The sequence below is a fragment of the Oryctolagus cuniculus genome, chromosome 3, assembly GCF_051225735.1.
Source record: "Oryctolagus cuniculus isolate XC-2025 breed Fujian yellow rabbit chromosome 3, ASM5122573v1, whole genome shotgun sequence".
NCBI lineage: Eukaryota > Metazoa > Chordata > Mammalia > Lagomorpha > Leporidae > Oryctolagus > Oryctolagus cuniculus.
In genome coordinates this window covers 160,981,757-161,000,926 of record NC_142869.1, presented here as the reverse complement: position 1 = coordinate 161,000,926, position 19,170 = coordinate 160,981,757, and the positions used below count along the sequence as shown (strand labels likewise).

The 19,170-nt window shown below is 38.9% G+C and overlaps 1 protein-coding gene across 36 annotated transcripts in view; it reads left to right on the top strand.

The window, feature by feature from the left end:
• POT1 (protection of telomeres 1) overlaps positions 1-19,170 on the top strand; it is a 131,926-nt gene that overhangs the window by 12,696 nt on the left and 100,060 nt on the right. For 23 of the 36 annotated variants that reach the window (XR_016231779.1, XR_016231778.1, XR_016231780.1 and 20 more), the window contains one exon: positions 2,105-2,162. Coding sequence is in view for 3 of the 36 variants with exons in the window: in XM_089329509.1 (XP_089185635.1) it covers positions 2,105-2,162; positions 4,811-4,835 (83 nt within the window). In the remaining 33 variants the exon portion in view is untranslated. Of the gene's footprint in view, positions 1-8; positions 66-667; positions 777-2,104; positions 2,163-4,810; positions 4,836-17,881; positions 18,066-19,170 lie in introns of those variants that run through there. The other 13 variants (XR_016231781.1, XM_089329526.1, XM_089329524.1 and 10 more) reach the window with 5 other exon arrangements.

Below are 19,170 nucleotides of genomic sequence, written 5' to 3'. Positions count from 1 at the left end.
AATACTAAATAGGTTTCCTGCCCATCTGAAGCTGGGGTAGAAGATTTTCTGTTTCTTCTTTCTAGGTACAGTGAGTTTTCATCAGATCTCTAACATTGAAGGACTTGTAGCCCTTTTCCCAGCATTTTAAGGCTGTTGTTTTGAATGAAAGATGAGGAGATTCCGGTAGGGTTTCCTGCCTTTTCTTATAGTAACTGCTGCCATGCAAGCCCACCTCTTGGCATGAACCATATGGTGTCTGTGTAGAGGAATGCTTCCAGGGGCTCCACATGTTTTTACGATCCCAACCTTGTTCTTTAGACATTCATTAAAAATATTAGATGAATTTTTTTTAAAAGATTTCATTTATTTGAGAGAGTTACAGATGGAGGGAAAGACAGAAAAAGGTCTTCTATCCTCTAGTTCACTCCACACATGGCCTCAACGACTGGAACTGGGTGTATCGAAAGCGAGTCAGGAGCTTCTTCTGGATCTCCCACATGGGTGCAGGGGTTCCAGCACTTGGAGCATCTTCTGCTTTCCCAGGCCATAGCAGAGAACTGGATTGTAAGAGGAGCAGCTGGGACATGAATTGGGGCTCATATGGGATTTCGGCACCGCAGGTGTAGGCTTAGCCCACTACACTACCACTCCAGGCCCAGATGAATTTTTCTTGCCCATGTTTGACTCATTTGCTATTTACCTCAGGTAAGGGAAGCACTTGCCTCCCTTATCTCCTTGGAGGTTTCCTTAGTTGGATGCCCTCAACTCTGATGGGTTAAGACAAGTTGAAACTTGTAAGTTACCCAGCTTTCTAAATCCTTCTTTCTAGCTTTTGACCTCCTATGTGGAACTCTAAAAGTACATTAAAAAGTTCATGGAAAAATAAAAGTAAATGTGTTTTACTATAAAATGTTTTTAAATTTCTGCAGTTTTTTCACAATACCCATTTCCACAGACTTTTTTAAATACATGTATTTATTTTAACTTTTGAATGTGCATATGTTACTCATAGCTGTATTTTATTTACTTATAATTCTTATAAAAAATGTAAGTTAAATTGATTTCTATCTGATAAGTACAACTTATATTATTTGGTTATCTCAAATTGGGAATATTAGTATGGGGATATTTTATTACAAGATCTAGTCTTAAACTTTATTAAATAGATTTCTGAACAGAAACTTTCAAAGAGTCCAATAATGTATTCATGAAATAGAGCCAGAAGAAATCATAGAAACCATCTAGATTAAACAATCGTGCCTGAGACCTGGCAGTCCTGGTTGTTTACAGAAGCAGAACAAAGACTATTTGTATCTTTTTTTTTTTTTTTTTTTTTTTGACAGGCAGAGTGGACAGTGAGAGAGAGAGACAGAGAGAGAAAGGTCTTCCTTTGCCGTTGGTTCACCCTCCAATGGCCGCCGCTGCAGCCGGCGCACCGCGCTGATCCGATGGCAGGAGCCAGGATCCAGGTGCTTTTTCCTGGTCTCCCATGGGGTGCAGGGCCCAAGCACCTGGGGCATCCTCCACTGCACTCCCTGGCCATAGCAGAGAGCTGGCCTGGAAGAGGGGCAACCGGGACAGAATCCGGCGCCCCGACCGGGACTAGAACCCGGTGTGCCGGCGCCGCAAGGTGGAGGATTAGCCTATTGAGCCACGGCGCCGGCTCGACTATTTGTATCTTAATCTGTGGATTTGTCCACACCATCCTTATTTATGAAATTATCACCTTACATTTCTAAGGTTTTCTTAATTAAATTTATATTCCTTTCTGGGAGACAATGTCTTTCTTTTGCTGTTAAGAAAAATATTACAAACTAAAATGTAATAGGAAAGTTGATGTAATTCATCTTTATATCTATATGATTGCTTTAAGAAATTTATGAACCTAAAATATTTTTGTTTCCTTTTTTTTTTTTCCTAGAAAAACAAATTCAGCTGGATGTCATGTCTTTGAATTATTATTTAAATACAATGATTGGACTTCTTGAAAGTTAAAACTGTTCATTATTTTCAAATTCTAATTTTTACCTATATCTTAATTGTTTTAAAATTCTAATTTTTACTTAGGTTACAATAATGAAATTATTTAGGTTTTTTGGTAACTATTTTTCTTTTATTTCAGGGAAAACCAACTTTTTAACTTGGAAATGGCACAGCTGTTTTAAAGATTGGACTACAAGGTAAATAGTATAAACAGATTGTATTTCTGCATAATTTTTCATCTGATTTTCAGATATGTAATTTTATGTATATATACAAGTACATTTGAGGGATCTTCAGGACATTTGTGAAAAAATAATATTAAAAGATTGTATTTCAGTGAAAAATAATTTTGCAATCAGTGCATAGTTTTTTCATAGTATGTAGTTTTCCATGAGGTTTTTGGAGACCCCTTACATGTAAATGATTTTAACAGGTAATGCATTCACAGTAGTACAAAAATATGTATAATGAAATGTTTTTCTTTTACTAATTTTTGTTCTAACACACCTCTCCTCATCCTTCCCATCCTCCATCCTTCCCTTCTTTTTTTTTTTTTTTTTTTTTTTTTTTTTTTTTTTTTTTTTTTTTTTTACAGGCAGAGTGGACAGTGAGAGAGACAGAGAGAAAGGTCTTCCTTTTGCCGTTGGTTCACCCTCCAATGGCCGCTGCGGCCGGCGCACCGTGCTGATCCGAAGGCAGGAGCCAGGTGCTTCTCCTGGTCTCCCGTGGGGTGCAGGGCCCAAGCACTTGGGCCATCCTCCACTGCACTCCCAGGCCATAGCAGAGAGCTGGCCTGGAAGAGGGGCAACCGGGACAGAATCCGGTGCCCCGACCGGGACTAGAACCTGGTGTGCCGGCGCCACAAGGTGGAGGATTAGCCTATTGAGCCGCAGCACCGGCCCCCCATTTCTTCTAATTCATATTCCTTTAACATCTTGTCTAGAGCATTGCAATAGACTGTTGGTTTCTATATTTCTAGTTCCACTGATGTGACCTAAATATCATAGTAACTTAATTTTACATTCCACATGTTACTTTTTTTTTTTTCTTTTTAAGATTTACTTATTTGGAAGTCAGAGTTACACAGAGAGAAAAGAAGAGGTAGAGAGGGAAAGAGAGGTCTTCTGTCTGCTGGTTCACTCTCCAGTGGGCCACAACGGCTGGAGCTGCGCCAATCTGAAGCTAGGAGCCAGGAGCTTCTTCCTGGTCTCCCACATGGGTGCAGGGGCCCAAGGACTTGGGCCATCTTCTACTGCTTTCCCAGGCTATAGCAGAGAGCTGGACCAGAAGTGGAGCAGCTGGGATGCGAACTAGCGTCCATATGGAATGCTGGCACTGTAGGCAGCAGCTTTACCCGCTATGCCACAGCGCCATTCCCCAACATGTTACATCTTAGAGAGCTGTCCTAACATAGGGAGAACTTTTTCTCCCTAGCAACCCTCATATAATTCTGGTAAGCTAGGAAGAGTTGCCTCGGGACACTTGGAGACCAAAGCAGATGTCATCTGAGGCCTGTAATTGGTTTTGAGAATGGAGTAGAAAAGCGAGTGGGAAACAAACTGAACTACAACATTCTGTAACTATTGAAAAACCCCTGTCTGCTTGATACTGTTCTAGGTACTAGGGCTGTAACAGTGACTCAAACTTAGTCCTTGCTTTTATATTGTTTTTATAGTATGATGAAGAAACAGATTAAATGATTACATAGGGCAATATTAGGTATAGATATAGTTGTGAGGAAGTAAGCTAAGGAAGTAGAGCATTAGAAAAGGTATTATAAATTTAATATAACCACGTTTATTAATTAACAGGAATTTGCAGAGACTTGAATTACATTAGGCAATGTAATATTTATGGTTTTTTTATATTTTTGTGGTTCCACTGGCCCATGCTTTGCACATACATTGCAGAAGCTTCTACTATTAAATGACTTATAAAGATTGAGCCGAGCTATAAATTAAATAGGAGACGAATGTTTGACTCAGGTGTGAGGTTTTGTCAGGAAAAGAAGCCACCCATTCAGCACATGAATAACAATATAGCATGAAGGAATCATCCATAATTTCTGTCAAGTTACGTTTCTTGGAGGCACTCAGTTTTTTTAAACATGCGATTTTAGTAACTATCCTAAAATACTCTGCTAATTCTGTTATTTCTGGATTGCTTAATATTACTAACCCCCTCCCCCCGCCTTATGTGTTTATTCTTTATTTTTAAGTGCCCTGCAGTTTTTCATTGGATGCTGGATATTTAGAATTTTATGTTGTCAAATGGTGGATTTGTTATCCTTTAGTATTGTTTGTATTTGGGGGTACATTTTTCTTTGTTAGGGTAGTTCCAAAACAGCCTCTACTGTGGAATATATTTGGCCCCATTATTCTTCTGAGTTCTGCTCCATGCCCTGAGTAGAAGGAAGCCTGCCTGCCTTCTTTTTATTAAAAATATTTATTTGTTTGAAAGGCAAATTAGATTAGGAGAGAGAGAGAAAAATCTTCCATCCACTGGTTCACTTCCCAAAGGGCCATAAAGGCTGGAGCTGGGCTGACCCAAAGCCAGGAGTTTCTTCTAGGTCTCCCACATGTATTCAGGGGAACAAGCACATGAGCCATCATCCACTGCTTTCCCAGGCACAATAGCAGATAGCTGATTGGAAGTGGAGCAGCCGGGACTCAAACCAATGCCCTTATGGGATGCCGGCGCCACAGGCGGTGGCTTTACCAGCTGTATCACAGCCCCAGCCTCAGAAGGAAGTCTTTCTACTCTGGTTAGTTCTACCAGACCCATTCCAAGCTCTGAAAATCAGGATTGTTTTGTCTGTCTTTCAAGTGGCTTTTTTCTTTTCCAGGACATTTTCTGCCTGTACTCTGGAAGTGAGTACTCAGCCAAAGACCAGAAGGCATGATGCTAAAGATATTCAGAGTTCTTACTAAGCTACTCTTACCCTCTCAGAACTTTGCCCTGAAAGTTTTAGCCACTGTGGTTTCCTCAGATCTGAATGCTTGTTATCTCAGTGAGACTACTGGTCTTTGGTTTCTATTTCTGTTTTCTACCAGCAAACTTTCCAGGAAGTAAGCCAGAATTATTAATACAGAGTTCAATTGTCTGTACTTTTTGTCTAATTTTTAAAAACTGCTATTTCATTTTTTTTATTTAATTGTCTGAAGGCTGGAAAATAAATGTAGTCACTGTTACACTTCCATGGTCAAAAGCAGAAGTCCAGCAGATGACTTAAGATATTAAAGAAGTGAGTTAGGATTTGCTTTTCTTTTTTTTTTTTTTTTTTGACAGGCAGAGTGGACAGTGAGAGAGACAAAGAGAAAGGTCTTCCTTTTGCCATTGGTTCACCCTCCAATGGCCGCCGCGGCTGGCGCACTGCAGCCGGCGCACCGCGCTGATCCCATGGCAGAAGCCAGGTGCTTCTCCTGGTCTCCCATGGGGTGCAGGGCCCAAGCACTTGGGCCATCCTCCACTGCACTCCCGGGCCACAGCAGAGAGCTGGCCTGGAAGAGGGGTAACCGGGACAGAATCCGGCGCCCCGACCGGGACTAGAACCCCGTGTGCTGGCGCCGCAAGGTGGAGGACTAGCCTTGTGAGCCACGGCGCCAGCTCTTCTTTTCTTAACTATATGAAAGGCAGAGAGATAGAGACAGAAAGATTTCTCATCTGTGGATCCTTGCGGTGAATGCCTGTAATGGCCCTGGGCTGAGACAGGCTGAAGCCAGAAACCAGAAACTTGGTTAGTGTCTCCCATGTGGGTGGCAGGGACTCAAGTCCTTGAGCACAACATGCTATCTCCCCAAATTCATACTAGCAGGAAGCTGGAATTGGGAACAGAACTGCGACTGAAACAGAGTTCTCCGATATGGAATATGGTATCCCAAATGGCATCCTAACAGTTGTGCTAAGTACCCACCTTATGTGTTAGTTTTTGTTTAGTAGCAATGACGTTTTTACATTTGAGGAACAAAGGTGTTTTAATTTGTGTACATACTTTGGAGAGTTGGATTAAAGAGCTAAGGATAAGGAGAAATAGGCAGCTATGTGGTAATTGTTTCATTGCCAGATGCCATTAGACCTGATAGAGTGGATTTGAGAATCCTGTCATGAGGACTGCCAATTTTGAGAATTTTTCATATGCTTCATGCATAGATGCATGAAAATCTAAGGGAGTTTCTTGGAGTTGAATATTTGAAAGCTGGTTCTAATGAGATCTTTCACATGATTTAATTGAGTCTTGGTATCTGGCCCTGCCATTGAGGTTATGGGAGGTGGCCTTTGGAGTAGAAGGATTATGGAGACTCCATTCCAAAGCATAAAAGATCTAAATGAAACTCCATACAACTTTGCTAAATACCTTCCCTTCCCATCCCCCAAAGATATAATGATTTGACCAAGATGTGCCATTATTTAGGATGGATTATCCTTCCTTCTCTTTTTGCAAATACTCAGAGAATATCTTTAATGAGCCCATCACTATACTGGGCTTCTTTTAGATATTTCCTTAATCATTAAATATTATAAAATACTAGCTGTTTCTTTAACTAGATACAAGTGTTCACTGCAGTTTGGTTAATCTAGACAGCAGTTTGAAAAGTAAAACCTTCAGTCCTTCTAGGTACAATATATCCTTGGCTAATAAAGTAGGATTGTGTTTGAGATAAAAGAAAAGTCATTTTGCACTTTCAGCATTGATATTTTCAGTTTTAAAATGTAGATTATAATAAAATCCTGGTTTATTATAACATGTAGTGTTGATGGAAATGTCATTGTGGGTGTGCTTATAGTCAGTTGATTATGACCTTGTGATTTTATTATTGCTAAAAGAATTTTAGATTACTTTTTCATTTCTTTTTGAGTTGTCAGAAATGAATTCTGAGTAATTTAGTTCTGTAAGTGGGCATGTTTCTTAGCCATCAGTTTCCTCATCTTTAAAATGAGGATAAAAATATCTGTTTGACAAAGTTATAAAAAACAGGAAAGACTGAGCAAGTATATCTCAGCTTATTAGTGTTTTGTAAACATCAGTCATTGTCTTTTGTGGCCTTTCCCCTCAGCCCAAGTTTGTACATTTTTGGGGGAAAGTCTATCTTTGCTTAAAAGGTTAAATTGAATAACTACAATGTTAGAATTATTTAAAAAAATATATTAATACATATTACATATTTATATCTTGCATTTGCCATTGGGCTATTAATTCACATGAATGTCGCCTCTTAATGGATAACAATAATAAGTGTAATTAAGGTAACCGTGAATAGAGGCATGATACTCTTTTGTGAAGTATGGCATTACTTTACTTCTGCTTTATTTTACAGAAATATTTTACAGAAATATAAGGTCTCCAAAAAGGTGGACCTAGGATATACTATTTGGTGCCAGTAGTCAAAGATGATGTAATTCTTTGGGAAATGTTATAGATTATTCTTGAGGTGATTTGATTGTTTTGTCATTCTTTACTTTTTATTAGATTTTTTCAGTAAATCCAGTTTTCAAAATTGAATTATATTTTATAGGACATTATCATTTAAAGGACCTAATGCATAAGTATACTTCTAAAATTGAATAATAATTTTTGTTTTCAAAACAGATTTTTTATTTAATTTCAGAATTCTTTTCTTTTAAACTTTTATTTAGTAAATATAAATTTCCAAACTACAGTTCATGGATTACAATGGCTTCCCCCCCCCCCAATAATTTCCCTCCCACTCAAACCCCTCCCTTCTCCCGCTCCCTCTCCCATTCCATTCACATCAAGATTCATTTTCAATTCTCTTTATATACAGAAGATCAATTCAGTATATATTAAGTGAAGATTTCATCAGTTTGCACCCACACAGAAACACAACGTGTAAAATACTGTTTCAATACTAGTTATAGCATTACTTCACATTGGACAACACATTAAGGACAGATCCTACATTAGGAATAAGTACACAGTGACTCCTGTTGTAGACTTAACAATTTGACACTCTTGTTTATGGCGTCAGTAATCTCCCTAAGCTCTAGTCATGAGTTGCCAAGGCTATGGAAGTCTTTTGAGTTCGCTGACTTTGATCTAATTCAGAGAGGGTCATAGTCAAAGTGGAAGTTCTCTCCTCCCTTCAGAGAAAGGTACCTCCTTCTTTAATGGCCTGTTCTTTCCACTGGGATCTCACTTGCAGAGATCTTTGATTTAGAGTGTTTTTTTTTTTTTTTTTGTGCCAGAGTGTCTTGGCTTTCCATGCCTAAAATACTCTCATGGGCTCTTCAGCCATATCCGAATGCCTTAAGAGCTGATTCTGAGGCCAGAGTGCTGTTTAGGACATCGGCCGTTCTATGAGTCTGCTGTGTATTCTGCTTGCCATGTTGGATCATTCTCTCCCATTTTGCTTCTGTCAGTTAGTATTAGCAGACACTAGTCTTGTTTGTGTGATCCCTTTGACTCTTAGACTTATCAGTGTGATCAATTGTGAACTGAAGTTGATCACTTGGACTAGTGAGATGGCATTGGTACATGCCCCCTTGCTGGGATTGTATTGGAATCCCCTGGCACGTTTCTAACTCCACCATTTGGGGCAAGTCCGATTGAGCATGTCCCAAATTGTACCTCTCCTCCCTCTCTTATTCCCAGTCTTATATTTAACAGGGATCACTTTTCAGTTAAATTTAAACACCTAAGAATAATTGTGTGTTAATTAGAGTTCAACCAATAGTACTAGAACAAAAAAAAAATACTAAAAGGGATAAAGTATTACATTATACATCAACAGGACAAGGGCTGATCAAGTCACTGCTTCTCATAGTGTCCATTTCACTTCAACAGGTTTCCCATTTGGTGCTCAGTTAGTTGTCGCCGATCAGGGAGAACATATGATATTTGTCCCTTTGGGACTGGCTTAATTCACTCAGCATAATGTTTTCCAGATTCCTCCATTTTGTTGCAAATGACCGTATTTCATTGTTTTTGACTGCTGTATAGTATTCTATAGAGTACATGTCCCATAATTTCTTTATCCAGTCTACTATTGATGGGCATTTGGGTTGGTTCCAGGTCTTAGCTATTGTGAATTGAGCTGCAATAAATATTAATGTGCAGACAGCTTTTGTGTTTGCCAATTTCATTTCCTTTGGGTAAATTCCAAGGAGTGGGATGGCTGGGTTGTATGGTAGGGTTATATTCAGGTTTCTGAGGAATCTCCAGCCTGACTTCCATAGTGGCTTAACCAGTTTGCATCCCCACCAACAGTGGGTTAGTGTCCCTTTTTCCCCACATCCTTTCCATCATCTGTGGTTGGTAGATTTCTGAATGTGAGCCATTCTAACTGCGGTGAAGTGAAAGCTCACTGTGGTTTTGATTTACATTTCCCTGATTGCTAGTGATCTTGAACATTTTTTCATGTGTCTGTTGGCCCTTTGGATTTCCTCTTTTGAAAAAGGTCTGTTGAGGTTCTTGGTCCATCTCTTAAGTGGGTTGTTTGTTTTGATCTTGTGGAGTTTCTTGATTTCTTTGTAGATTCTGGTTATCAACCCTTTATCTGTTGCATAGTTTGCAAATATTTTTTTCCCATTCTATCGGTTGCCTCTTCACTTTCCTGTTTGTTTGGAAGTACAGAAACTTCTCAATTTGATGCAATCCCAAACGTTAATTTTGGCTTTGACTGCCTGTGCCACTGGGGTATTTTCCATGAAGTCTTTGACTGTGCATATATCTTGCAGGGTTTTTCCAATGCTCTCTAATAATTTGATGGTTTCAGGTCGTAGATTAAGTCTTTAATCCATGTTGAGTGGACTTTTGTTTAAGGTGTAAGGTAGGGGTCTTGCTTCATGCTTCTGCATGTAGCTATCCAGTTTTCCCAGCACCATTTATTGAATAGACTGTCCTTGGAAAACCAAGGATTGGTTTTCAATCCTTGATCAAATATGAGTTGGCTGTAGATGTTTGGATTGATGTCTGGTGTTTCTATTTTGTTCCATTGGTCTATCCATCTGTTTCTGTACCAGTACCATGCTGTTTTGATTACAACTGCCCTGTAGTATGTCCTAAAATCTGGTATTGTGATGCCTCCAGCTTTGTTTTTGTTGTACAAGATTGCTTTAGCTATTCGAGGGCTCCTGTGTCTCCATATGAATTTCAGTATAATTTTTTCCAAATCTGAGAAGAATGTCTTTGGTATTTTGATTGGTATTGCATTGTATCTGTAAATTGCTTTTGGGAGAATAGACATTTTGATGATGTTGATTCTTCCAATCCATGAGCATGGAAAATTTTTCCATTTTTTTGGTATCCTCTTCTATTTCTTTCTTTAAGGTTTTGCAATTCTCATCGCAGAGACTTTGACATCCTTGGCTAAGCTTATTCCAAGGATTTTGATTGCTTTTGTAGCTATTGTGAATGGGATTGATCTTAGAAGTTCTTCCTCTGCCATGGCATTGCCTGTGTATACAAAGGCTGTTGATTTTTGTACACTGATTTTATATCCTGCTACTTTTCCAAACTCTTCTATGAGTTCCAGTGGTCATTTAGTAGATTTCTTTGGATCCCCTTAGTAAAGAGTCATATCATCTTCAAAGGAGAAATAGTTTGAGTTCTTCCTTCCCAATTTGTATCCCTTTAATTTCTTTTTCTTGCCTAATAGCTCTGGCTAAAACTTCCAGAACTAGAGTGGGCATCCCTGTCTGGTACCAGATCTCAGTGGAAGTGTTTCCAACTTTTCCCCATTCAGTAGGATGCTGGCTGTGGGTTTTTCATAAATTGCTTTGATTGTATTGAGGAATGTTCCTTCCATACCCAGTTTGCTTAGAGTTTTCATCATGAAAGTGTGTTGTATTTTATCAAATGCTTTGTCTGCATCTACTGAGATAAGCATATGGTTTTTCTTCTGCATTTTGTTAATGTGGTGTATCACATTGATTGTCTTGCGCACATTAAACCATCCCTGCATACCAGGGATAAATCCCACTTGGTCTGGGTGGATGATCTTTCTGATGTAATGTTGCATTCTATTGGCAAGAATTTTATTGAGGATTTTTGCATCTGTGTTCATCAGGGATATTGGTCTGTAATTCTCTTTCAATGCTGCATCTTTTTCCGGCTTAGGAATTAAGGTGATGCTGGCTTCATATTAAGCATTTGGGAGGACTCCCTCTTTTTCGATTGTTCTGAATAGTTTCAGAAGAATTGGAGTCAGTTTTTCTTTAAATGTCTGGTAGAATTCAGAAGTGAATCCATCTGGTCCTGGGCTTTTCTTTGTTGGGAGGGCCTTTATTACTGTTCCAATTTCTGTCTCAGTTATGGGTTTTCTATGTCTTCCTGGTTCAATTTAGGTAGGTTGCATGTGTCCAGGAATCTATCCATTTCTGATAGGTTTCCCTGTTTGCTGGCATACAAGTCCTTGTAGTAATTTCTGATGATTATTTTTATTTCTGTGGTGTCTGTGGTTTTGTTTCCTTTTTCATCTCTTATTTTATTGATTTGGGTCTTTTCTCTTCTTTTTAGTTAGTTGGGCCAATGGGGTGTCAATTTTACTCATTTTTTCAAAAAACCAGCTCTTCGTTTGGCTGATTTTTTGTAATTTTTTTTGGATTCAATCCTGTTGATTTCTTCTCTGATTTTAATTATTTCTCTTTTCCCACTAGATTTGGGTCTGGTTTGCTGCAGATTTTCTAGATCCTTGAGATGAATTTAAAGCTCATTTATTTGGTGCCTTTCCAATTTCTTGATGTAGGCACCTATTGTTATAAACTTTCCTCTTAACACTGCTTTTGCTGTATCCCATAAGTTTTGGTATGTTGTGCCTTTATTCTCATTTACTTTCAGAAAGTTTTTGATTTCTCTTTTGATTTCTTCTAAGACCCATTGTTCATTCAGGAGCATGTTATTCAATCTCCATGTGTTAGCAACTCAGGAATCCCTAGAGCATATGCAGATTTCCAACTTCATTCCTCCATGGTCTGAGAAGCTGCATTGTATGATTCTAATTCTTTTGAATTTGCTGAGACTTGCTTTATGGCCTAATATGTGGTCAGTCCTAGAGTAGGTTCCATGTACTGCTGAGAAGAATGTAAATGCTTTCTGTGTAGGATGAAAAGTTCTGTAGATATCTGTTAGATCCATTTGGGCTATAGTGTTGTTTAAATCTACTGTCTCTTTGTTGATCTTCTGTCCTGTTGATCTGTCTATTTCTGAGAGTGGAGTATTGAAGTCCCCCAGTACTGTTGTATTGTGGTCCAAGTCTCCCTTTAAGTCCCTTAACAAATCTTTTAAATAAACCGGTGCCCTGTAATTAGGTGCATATACATTGATAATTGTTATATCTTCCTGTTGAATTGATCCTTTAATCATTATATAGTGCCCCTCTTTGTCTCTCCTAACAGTTTTTGTGGTAAAGTTTATGTTGTCCAATATTAAGATGGCTACACCCGCTCTTTTTTCATTTCTGTTGGCATGGTATATCTTTTTCCAGCCTTTCACTTTCAGTCTGTGTGCATCTCTGTTGGATAGATGTGTTTTGTAAGCAGAAAATAGATGGGTTTTATTCCTTAACCCAATCAGCCAATCGGTGTCTTTTAACTGGACAGTTTAGGCCATTATGGTTGAATGTAACTATTGATAAATAGTAACTTTGCCCTACCATTTGCCAAAGATATTTTCTAATATCTGCTTTGAACTTCTTGTGATCTCTTGCTGTGAGGTTTCTTCCTTTACCTTCTTACATATTGATGACCTGTTTCTGTGTTTCTGTGTGTAACACATCTTTAAGCATGTTTTGCAGGGCTGGATAAATGGTGACAAATTCTTTCAATTTCTGTTTGCTATGAAAGGTCTTTATTTCACCTTCATTCACAAATGAGAGCTTTGCAGGATATAATATTCTGGGCTGGCAGTTTTTCTCTCTTATTACCTGGGCTATGTCTTGCCATTCCCTTCTAGCCTGTAGGGTTTCTGATGAGAATTCTGCTGTGACTCTAATTGGAGATCCTCTGAGAGTAATCTGACATTTCTCTCTTGCATATTTTAGAATCTTTTCTTTGTTTCACTGTGGTGAGTTTGATTACAACGTGTTGTGGTGAGGATCTCTTTTGGTCATGTTTACTAGGGGTTTTATGAGCTTGCTGTACTAGGATGTCTCTGTCCTTCTCCAATCCTGGGAAGTTCTCTGCAAGTATCTCACTGAAAACGCCTTCTAATCCTTTCTCCCTCTCCATGCCTTCAGGAACTCCTAGAACCCGAATGTTGGGTTTTTTAATAGTATCCTGTAGATGCCCAACAATATTTTTTAGATTTCTAATTTCCTCTTCCTTTCTTTGGTTTGACTGTATCCTTTCCTGTTCTCTGTCTTCTAAGTCCGATATTCTCTTCTGCTTCACTTATTCCATTTTTAAGGCTCTCTAATGTGTTTTTCATGTGATCTATTGAGTTCTTCATTTCATTTTGATTGCTCTTCACTATCACACTTTCCTGTTCTACTAGTTTCTGCGTTTCATTTTGATTCCTCCTTAAGATTTCATTTTCATGAGAGAGATTTTCTATCCTGTCCAGTTAGGATTTCCATATCGCAGGCATTTGTTTTTGAAAACTTCTAAATGTTCTTATCATAAATTTTTTGAAATCCATATCTTGCATTTCTTCCATCTCATCATCTTCATAATCTTGTCTTGTTCATTTGGGGGTGTCATGATGTCTTCCTTGTTCTTGTTTCTTCGGTTTCTGCGTTTGTTGCTTGGCATTGTGGTGATATTCTTTGGATCCTTCTTCCCAACCTGTGGTGTTTTTTTTCTTGTTATACTATGGCTGTATTAAGTGGACTGTCTGCTTTTGATGGAGCCTTAGAGGCTTGAGATGGGTGTGGCCTGAGAGCTGTGTTTGGTTCCTCAGGGTTAAGGGTGTGCCAAAGGTGACACTCCCAGGTTAGCCATGGTAAATCTTTCTTTTTTTTTGGTTCAGAAGGGAAGTAATTCCTCACAGCTGAGCAGAATTGAAGGTAGTTAGGAGGCGAATGATATACCCACAGGAGCCAGAGATTGGAAGCTCTTTCCCAAGGACCACACAGGGAATCTTTTCTGCCCTCACGGTCGGCTCAGATTCTCCTGCAGTCTCCCACTGGATTGCCAAGGTTACCGAATTGTAACATCTCTGGAGAGTACTCACGTGAGTGAGTTCCGTGAGTTCTCTCACCCACCGTCTCTTTTCCCAGTCTTAGTTCAGTAGCACCACACATTCACTAGATCCTAATCTCCTGTTATTTCACACACACCCCCCCCCCCAGAGTCAGGTTTTTCTTCTTGGGTGAGGGCGGGTGCAGCCCTGAGGTCGTGCGGCTTGTGATGTATGTCCAAAATGGCCCCTGCTCTTTGTCTTGCTTGCCTTTGAGAGGTGAGCGGAGAGAGAGACTCATGTCCATGCCGGTCACTTTTTTTTTTTTTTCCTCTCTTCTAGTTAGCCTGGTGAACTTTTCCCCATGGGATTTCAAGCCTCGTTCCCTCTAGTCTCCTCTTTCTTTTTCCCGCTGGTGTCTCGGGCTATTGAGGTTCGACTCACCTCGCGTTCCAGCAGTGGTGCGTTGATTCTGCCGCTGGTATCCCAAGCCGTGGGCTCCCACACCCTCCACACAGGTCCACTGTGAATCACTAGTTCCAGAAGAGTTTCCTCTGCTGTTTCTTCCCCTACTCTTCCTTGAACCTGCAATATCTCCACTTTTATTAAACTGTCTCTTCCCGGACTATCAGTGTGCTCCCTTCCTATTCCACCATCTTGCCGCTCCGCCTCGATATCTCTAATTTCAGAATTCTTTATGCACAGCTATTCTAGTGCAAGAGATTTTAGATTTGTCATTTTTAAGAAATAAAGAAAAGGAAAAAAGTTATGTATAAAATCTTACATAACAAATTAAGATTGCTGATTGTTAGGGAAATGTATGTAGACTAATTATTCCAAGGAGGCTGTTTCTTTTTTCTTATATAAAGATTTGTTTACTTATTTATTTGAAAGAGTTATGCAGAGGGAGGAGAGGCAGAGAGACAGAGGTCGTCCATCCAATGGTTCACTCCCCAATTTGGTGCAGTGGACAGAGCTGTGCTGATCTGAAGCCAGGAGCCAGGAGCTTCTTCTGGGTCTCCCACCCAGGTGCAGGGCCATAGCAGGGAGCTGGATGGGAAGTAGAGCAGCTGGGTCTTCAACCGGTGCCCATATGGGATGCTGGCACTTCAGGCCAGGGCGTTTACCAGCTGCACCACAGTGCCGGCCCCAGAAGGCTGTGTCTTGATATTTGTGGACTTCTAGAAATTATATATTAAAAAGGAGCAGAGTATGTGCTGTTAAGGACTCATTTGGATAAAATTACTGAGGAAATACTGAACAATTTAAGAGACTGATAATAACTCTGGGAAACTAAAGGTGATTGTCAGTAAAAGTGCAGTAATTTAGGGTAATCTGTTAGGCCCTTCTAAACTGAATAATTATATTTATTCAATTTCTTTTAGGTGTAAACATGATATAACAAGTAATAGAAGGTGATCATTCTGTGTGATATTTTTAGAAATATTTTGTGGTGCATAATCTTGTTTATAGTTGTTATAGTTTTGATTTTAATGTTTATTAGCATTTAAAATTTTTGTGGTACCTGATATATTAGAGCAAACTAATGTGAATTATAGGCCAGCACCGCGGCTCACCAGGCTAATCCTGTACTTGTGGCGCCAGTACCCTGGGTTCTAGTCCTGGTTGGGGCACTGGATTCTGTCCCGGTTGCTCCTCTTCCAGTCCAGCTCTCTGCTGTTGTAGGCAGTGGAGGATGGCCCAAGTGCTTGGGCCCTGCACCCAGATGGGAGACCAGGAGGAAGAACCTGGCTCCTGGCTTTGGATCAGCGTGGTGGCCATTTGGGGGGCGAACCAATGGAAGGAAGACCTTTCTGTCTCTCTGTCTTTCTCACTGTCTAACTCTACCTGTCAAAAAAAAAATAATAAAGTGAATTACAAATATTTTAATACTTTATCATTACATTTTTAAAATATATTTTTAAAATTTTTTATAAGTCAGAATTAGAGATCTTCCATTTGCTGGTTCAGTACCAAAATGGCTGTAGTGGCCAGGGCTGGTCTAGGTCAAAGCCATGAACGAGGAACAACTTCCAGGTCTCCCACGTGAGTGCAGGGGCCCAAGCAATTGGGCGGGCCATCAGCTCTGCTTTCCCAGGTGCTTTAGCAGGGAGCTGGATCAGAAGTGCAGCAGCAGGGACTTGAACTAGCACCCATATGAGATGCCAGCGCATAGGCATGAACTTAACCCACTGGGCCACAGCACAAGCCCCTGTCATTACATTCTGAAGTAACTAGTTTTAGCATATACTTTTCGTCAATTTTCTTTTGTGCATAAACTGTTATATCTAAGTACTTTTCTTTGTGTTACGTTTATAGAAAATGAAAATCCACATTCAGAGGTCAGTACAATTAATGTATTTTTTTGGAAAATGAGCAAAGTACCATGTGAAAGTTTCCTGTGAAGGGGTAAATTATTTTTATATTGCATTCTTATTTTAGAAATAGATTTAGGGGGCTGGTGCTGTGGCACAGTAGTGCCGGTTTATGTCCTGGCTGCTCCTCTTCTGGTCCAGCTCTCTGCTTATGGCCTGGGAGAGCAGTGGAGGATTTCTTAAGTGCTTGAGCTCTTGCATCCATGTGGGAGACCTGGAGGAAGCTCCTGGCTCCTGGCTTCAGATCAACCCAGCTCAGGCTGTAGCAGCCAACTGAGGAGTGAACCAGTGGATGAAGACCTTTCAGTCTTTCCTCTCTTTATGTAACTCTACCTCTCAAATGAATAAATTAAATCTTAAAAAAAGAGAAATAGATATAGGAGTTTGATAACACTGTATTCCCCTTATAGATTTTTCCTGTTTTTTTTTTTTTTTTGAGATCTTCATGTATTTTCAAGTATATCAAATGATAGTTATAGACATCTTTAAAGCTGTAATAATCCTGAAAGGTTAGCATGAAACTGAATGGTATAAAGAGGAACAGTTTCTCAAGATATACTATATTATGCCTGTAGTATTTTCATTTAGTTGTTTTAAAAACACCCCTGTTAAATCCTCAACAAAATAATAGCAAAGCTAATATAGCCTATGAAAAAGATTAGGCACCATGACTGAGAAGGATTTATTCCAGGAGGACAAAACTGATTCAACATAAAGTCATTGCAATACAACACATCAATAGAGAAAAATGGAAAGAAACATATCAGCTGATGCAGAAAAGATGTTTGACAAAATCCAACACCTTATGATGAAAGCAATTAGAAAACTAAGATTAGAATGGAACTTAATAAAGGGCATTTATCAGAAACCCACATCTAACATCATTTTCAATGTTGAAAGACTGAAAGTTTTCTCCTAAAAATCAGGACAAGAATTAGGCAAAGATGCTTTTCTACTCAACAATTGTATAACAGCTTTTTCATTATTATAGTAGAAAATGTAAACAGAGCAATTAGAAAAGAAAAAAAAATGAAAGACATCCACATTGGAAAAAGAAGATATAAAATATCCATAGGAGTCATGATGATATATATACACACACACACACACACACACACACACACAGAAGATCCCAAAGAAGCCAAAGGAACATTACTAGAGGTGATAAATGAATTGTCATGTTGCAGAGTACAAGATCAATACAAAAAACAGTTTTTATATACCTGCAGTAAATAATCTGAAAAGGACATTACAAAAACAATTCTATTTGTAATAGCATCTAAATTTACCTAAAGAGATGAAAAAAACATATATGGAAAACTAACAGGCATTACTGAAATAAATTTTAAGATTGCTAAATAAAAGGGAAAACATTTCCTGTTCTTTGGTAAGAACACTTAATATGTTAAAGCATCAGTCCTTCCCAAAATGTTCTATATATTCAGAACATCCCTTATTGAAATTTCAGAATTTCAAAGCTGTTCATGTGCAGTTTTAGGCTCCAAATAAGCAAAAACAATCTTGAAAAAGAATAACATCTGAAGACTCATGTTTCCCGGCTTCAAAACATACTGCATAGCTGAAGTAATCTTGACTATGTGAAGGAGAGATATGCAGACCATTGGAATGGAACTGAGTCAAGAAAGAAACACGTATGTTGATGGCTAATTAATTTTTGAGAGTCTGCCATATCTATTAATGAGAAAACAGAAAAAAGGGGAAAAAACCTTGAAATATGGGATAAATTTTCATGAGCTTGGATTTGGCAATGGATAAGAGATGACACCAAAAATATAAGCAACAAAAGAACAATAAGTAGAACCTCAGATTTTAAAATTTTGTTCATCAAAGGATATTATTGCAAAAGTGCTAAGACAGTATACAGAATAGAAAAAAAAAATATATATATATATTATAGTTCATGGAGATTGCTATGCAGAGAACTCCTTAAACCCAACAATAATTAATTTAAAAACAGGCAGGGCTGGCACTGTGGCATAGGGTTATGCTGCCACCTGAAGTAAGTGCTGGCATCCCATATCAGCACTGGTTTGAGTGCCAGCTGTTCCACTTCTGATTCAGCTCCCTACTCATGTGCCTGGGAAAACAGCAGAAGATGGCCCAAGTCCCTGGGCCTCTTGCCACCCATGTAGGAGACCCAGAAGAGGCGTATGTCTCTGCTTCCACTTAGCCCAGCCTCTGCCATTGCGGCCATTTGAAGAGTGAACTAGTGGATGGAAGATTCCCTCGTCCCTCACTCTCATATATATAATCTCTCTCTATATATAATCTTTATATGTATGTAATCTTTATATAATCTCTATTTCTGCCTTTCAAATAAGTAACGAAATCTATAAAAACAGGCAGTTGATTTGAATTATTTCTCCAAAGGAGATATAAAAATGACCAATGCCCACACAAAAAGATACTTAAGAACATTAGTTACTAGAGAAATATAAATGAAAATCACAATAAAATGTCACATCACTCATGTTAGGATGACTGTAATAAATGGAATATACTAGTCCTGGTATTTATGTAGATGTGGAGAAATTGGAGCCCTCCTACTTTGTTGATACAGCCACAGGGGGATGTAATTTAACTTTTCCTCCAAAACTAAACATAGAATTACCATGTGATCCAGCAATGCCACTCCTAGGTATATACACAAAAGAGTTTGAAGACATGGACTGAAACAGATATCTGTATACAAGATAAATATTACTCTGTCATACATGTTATTCACATTATCCAGGA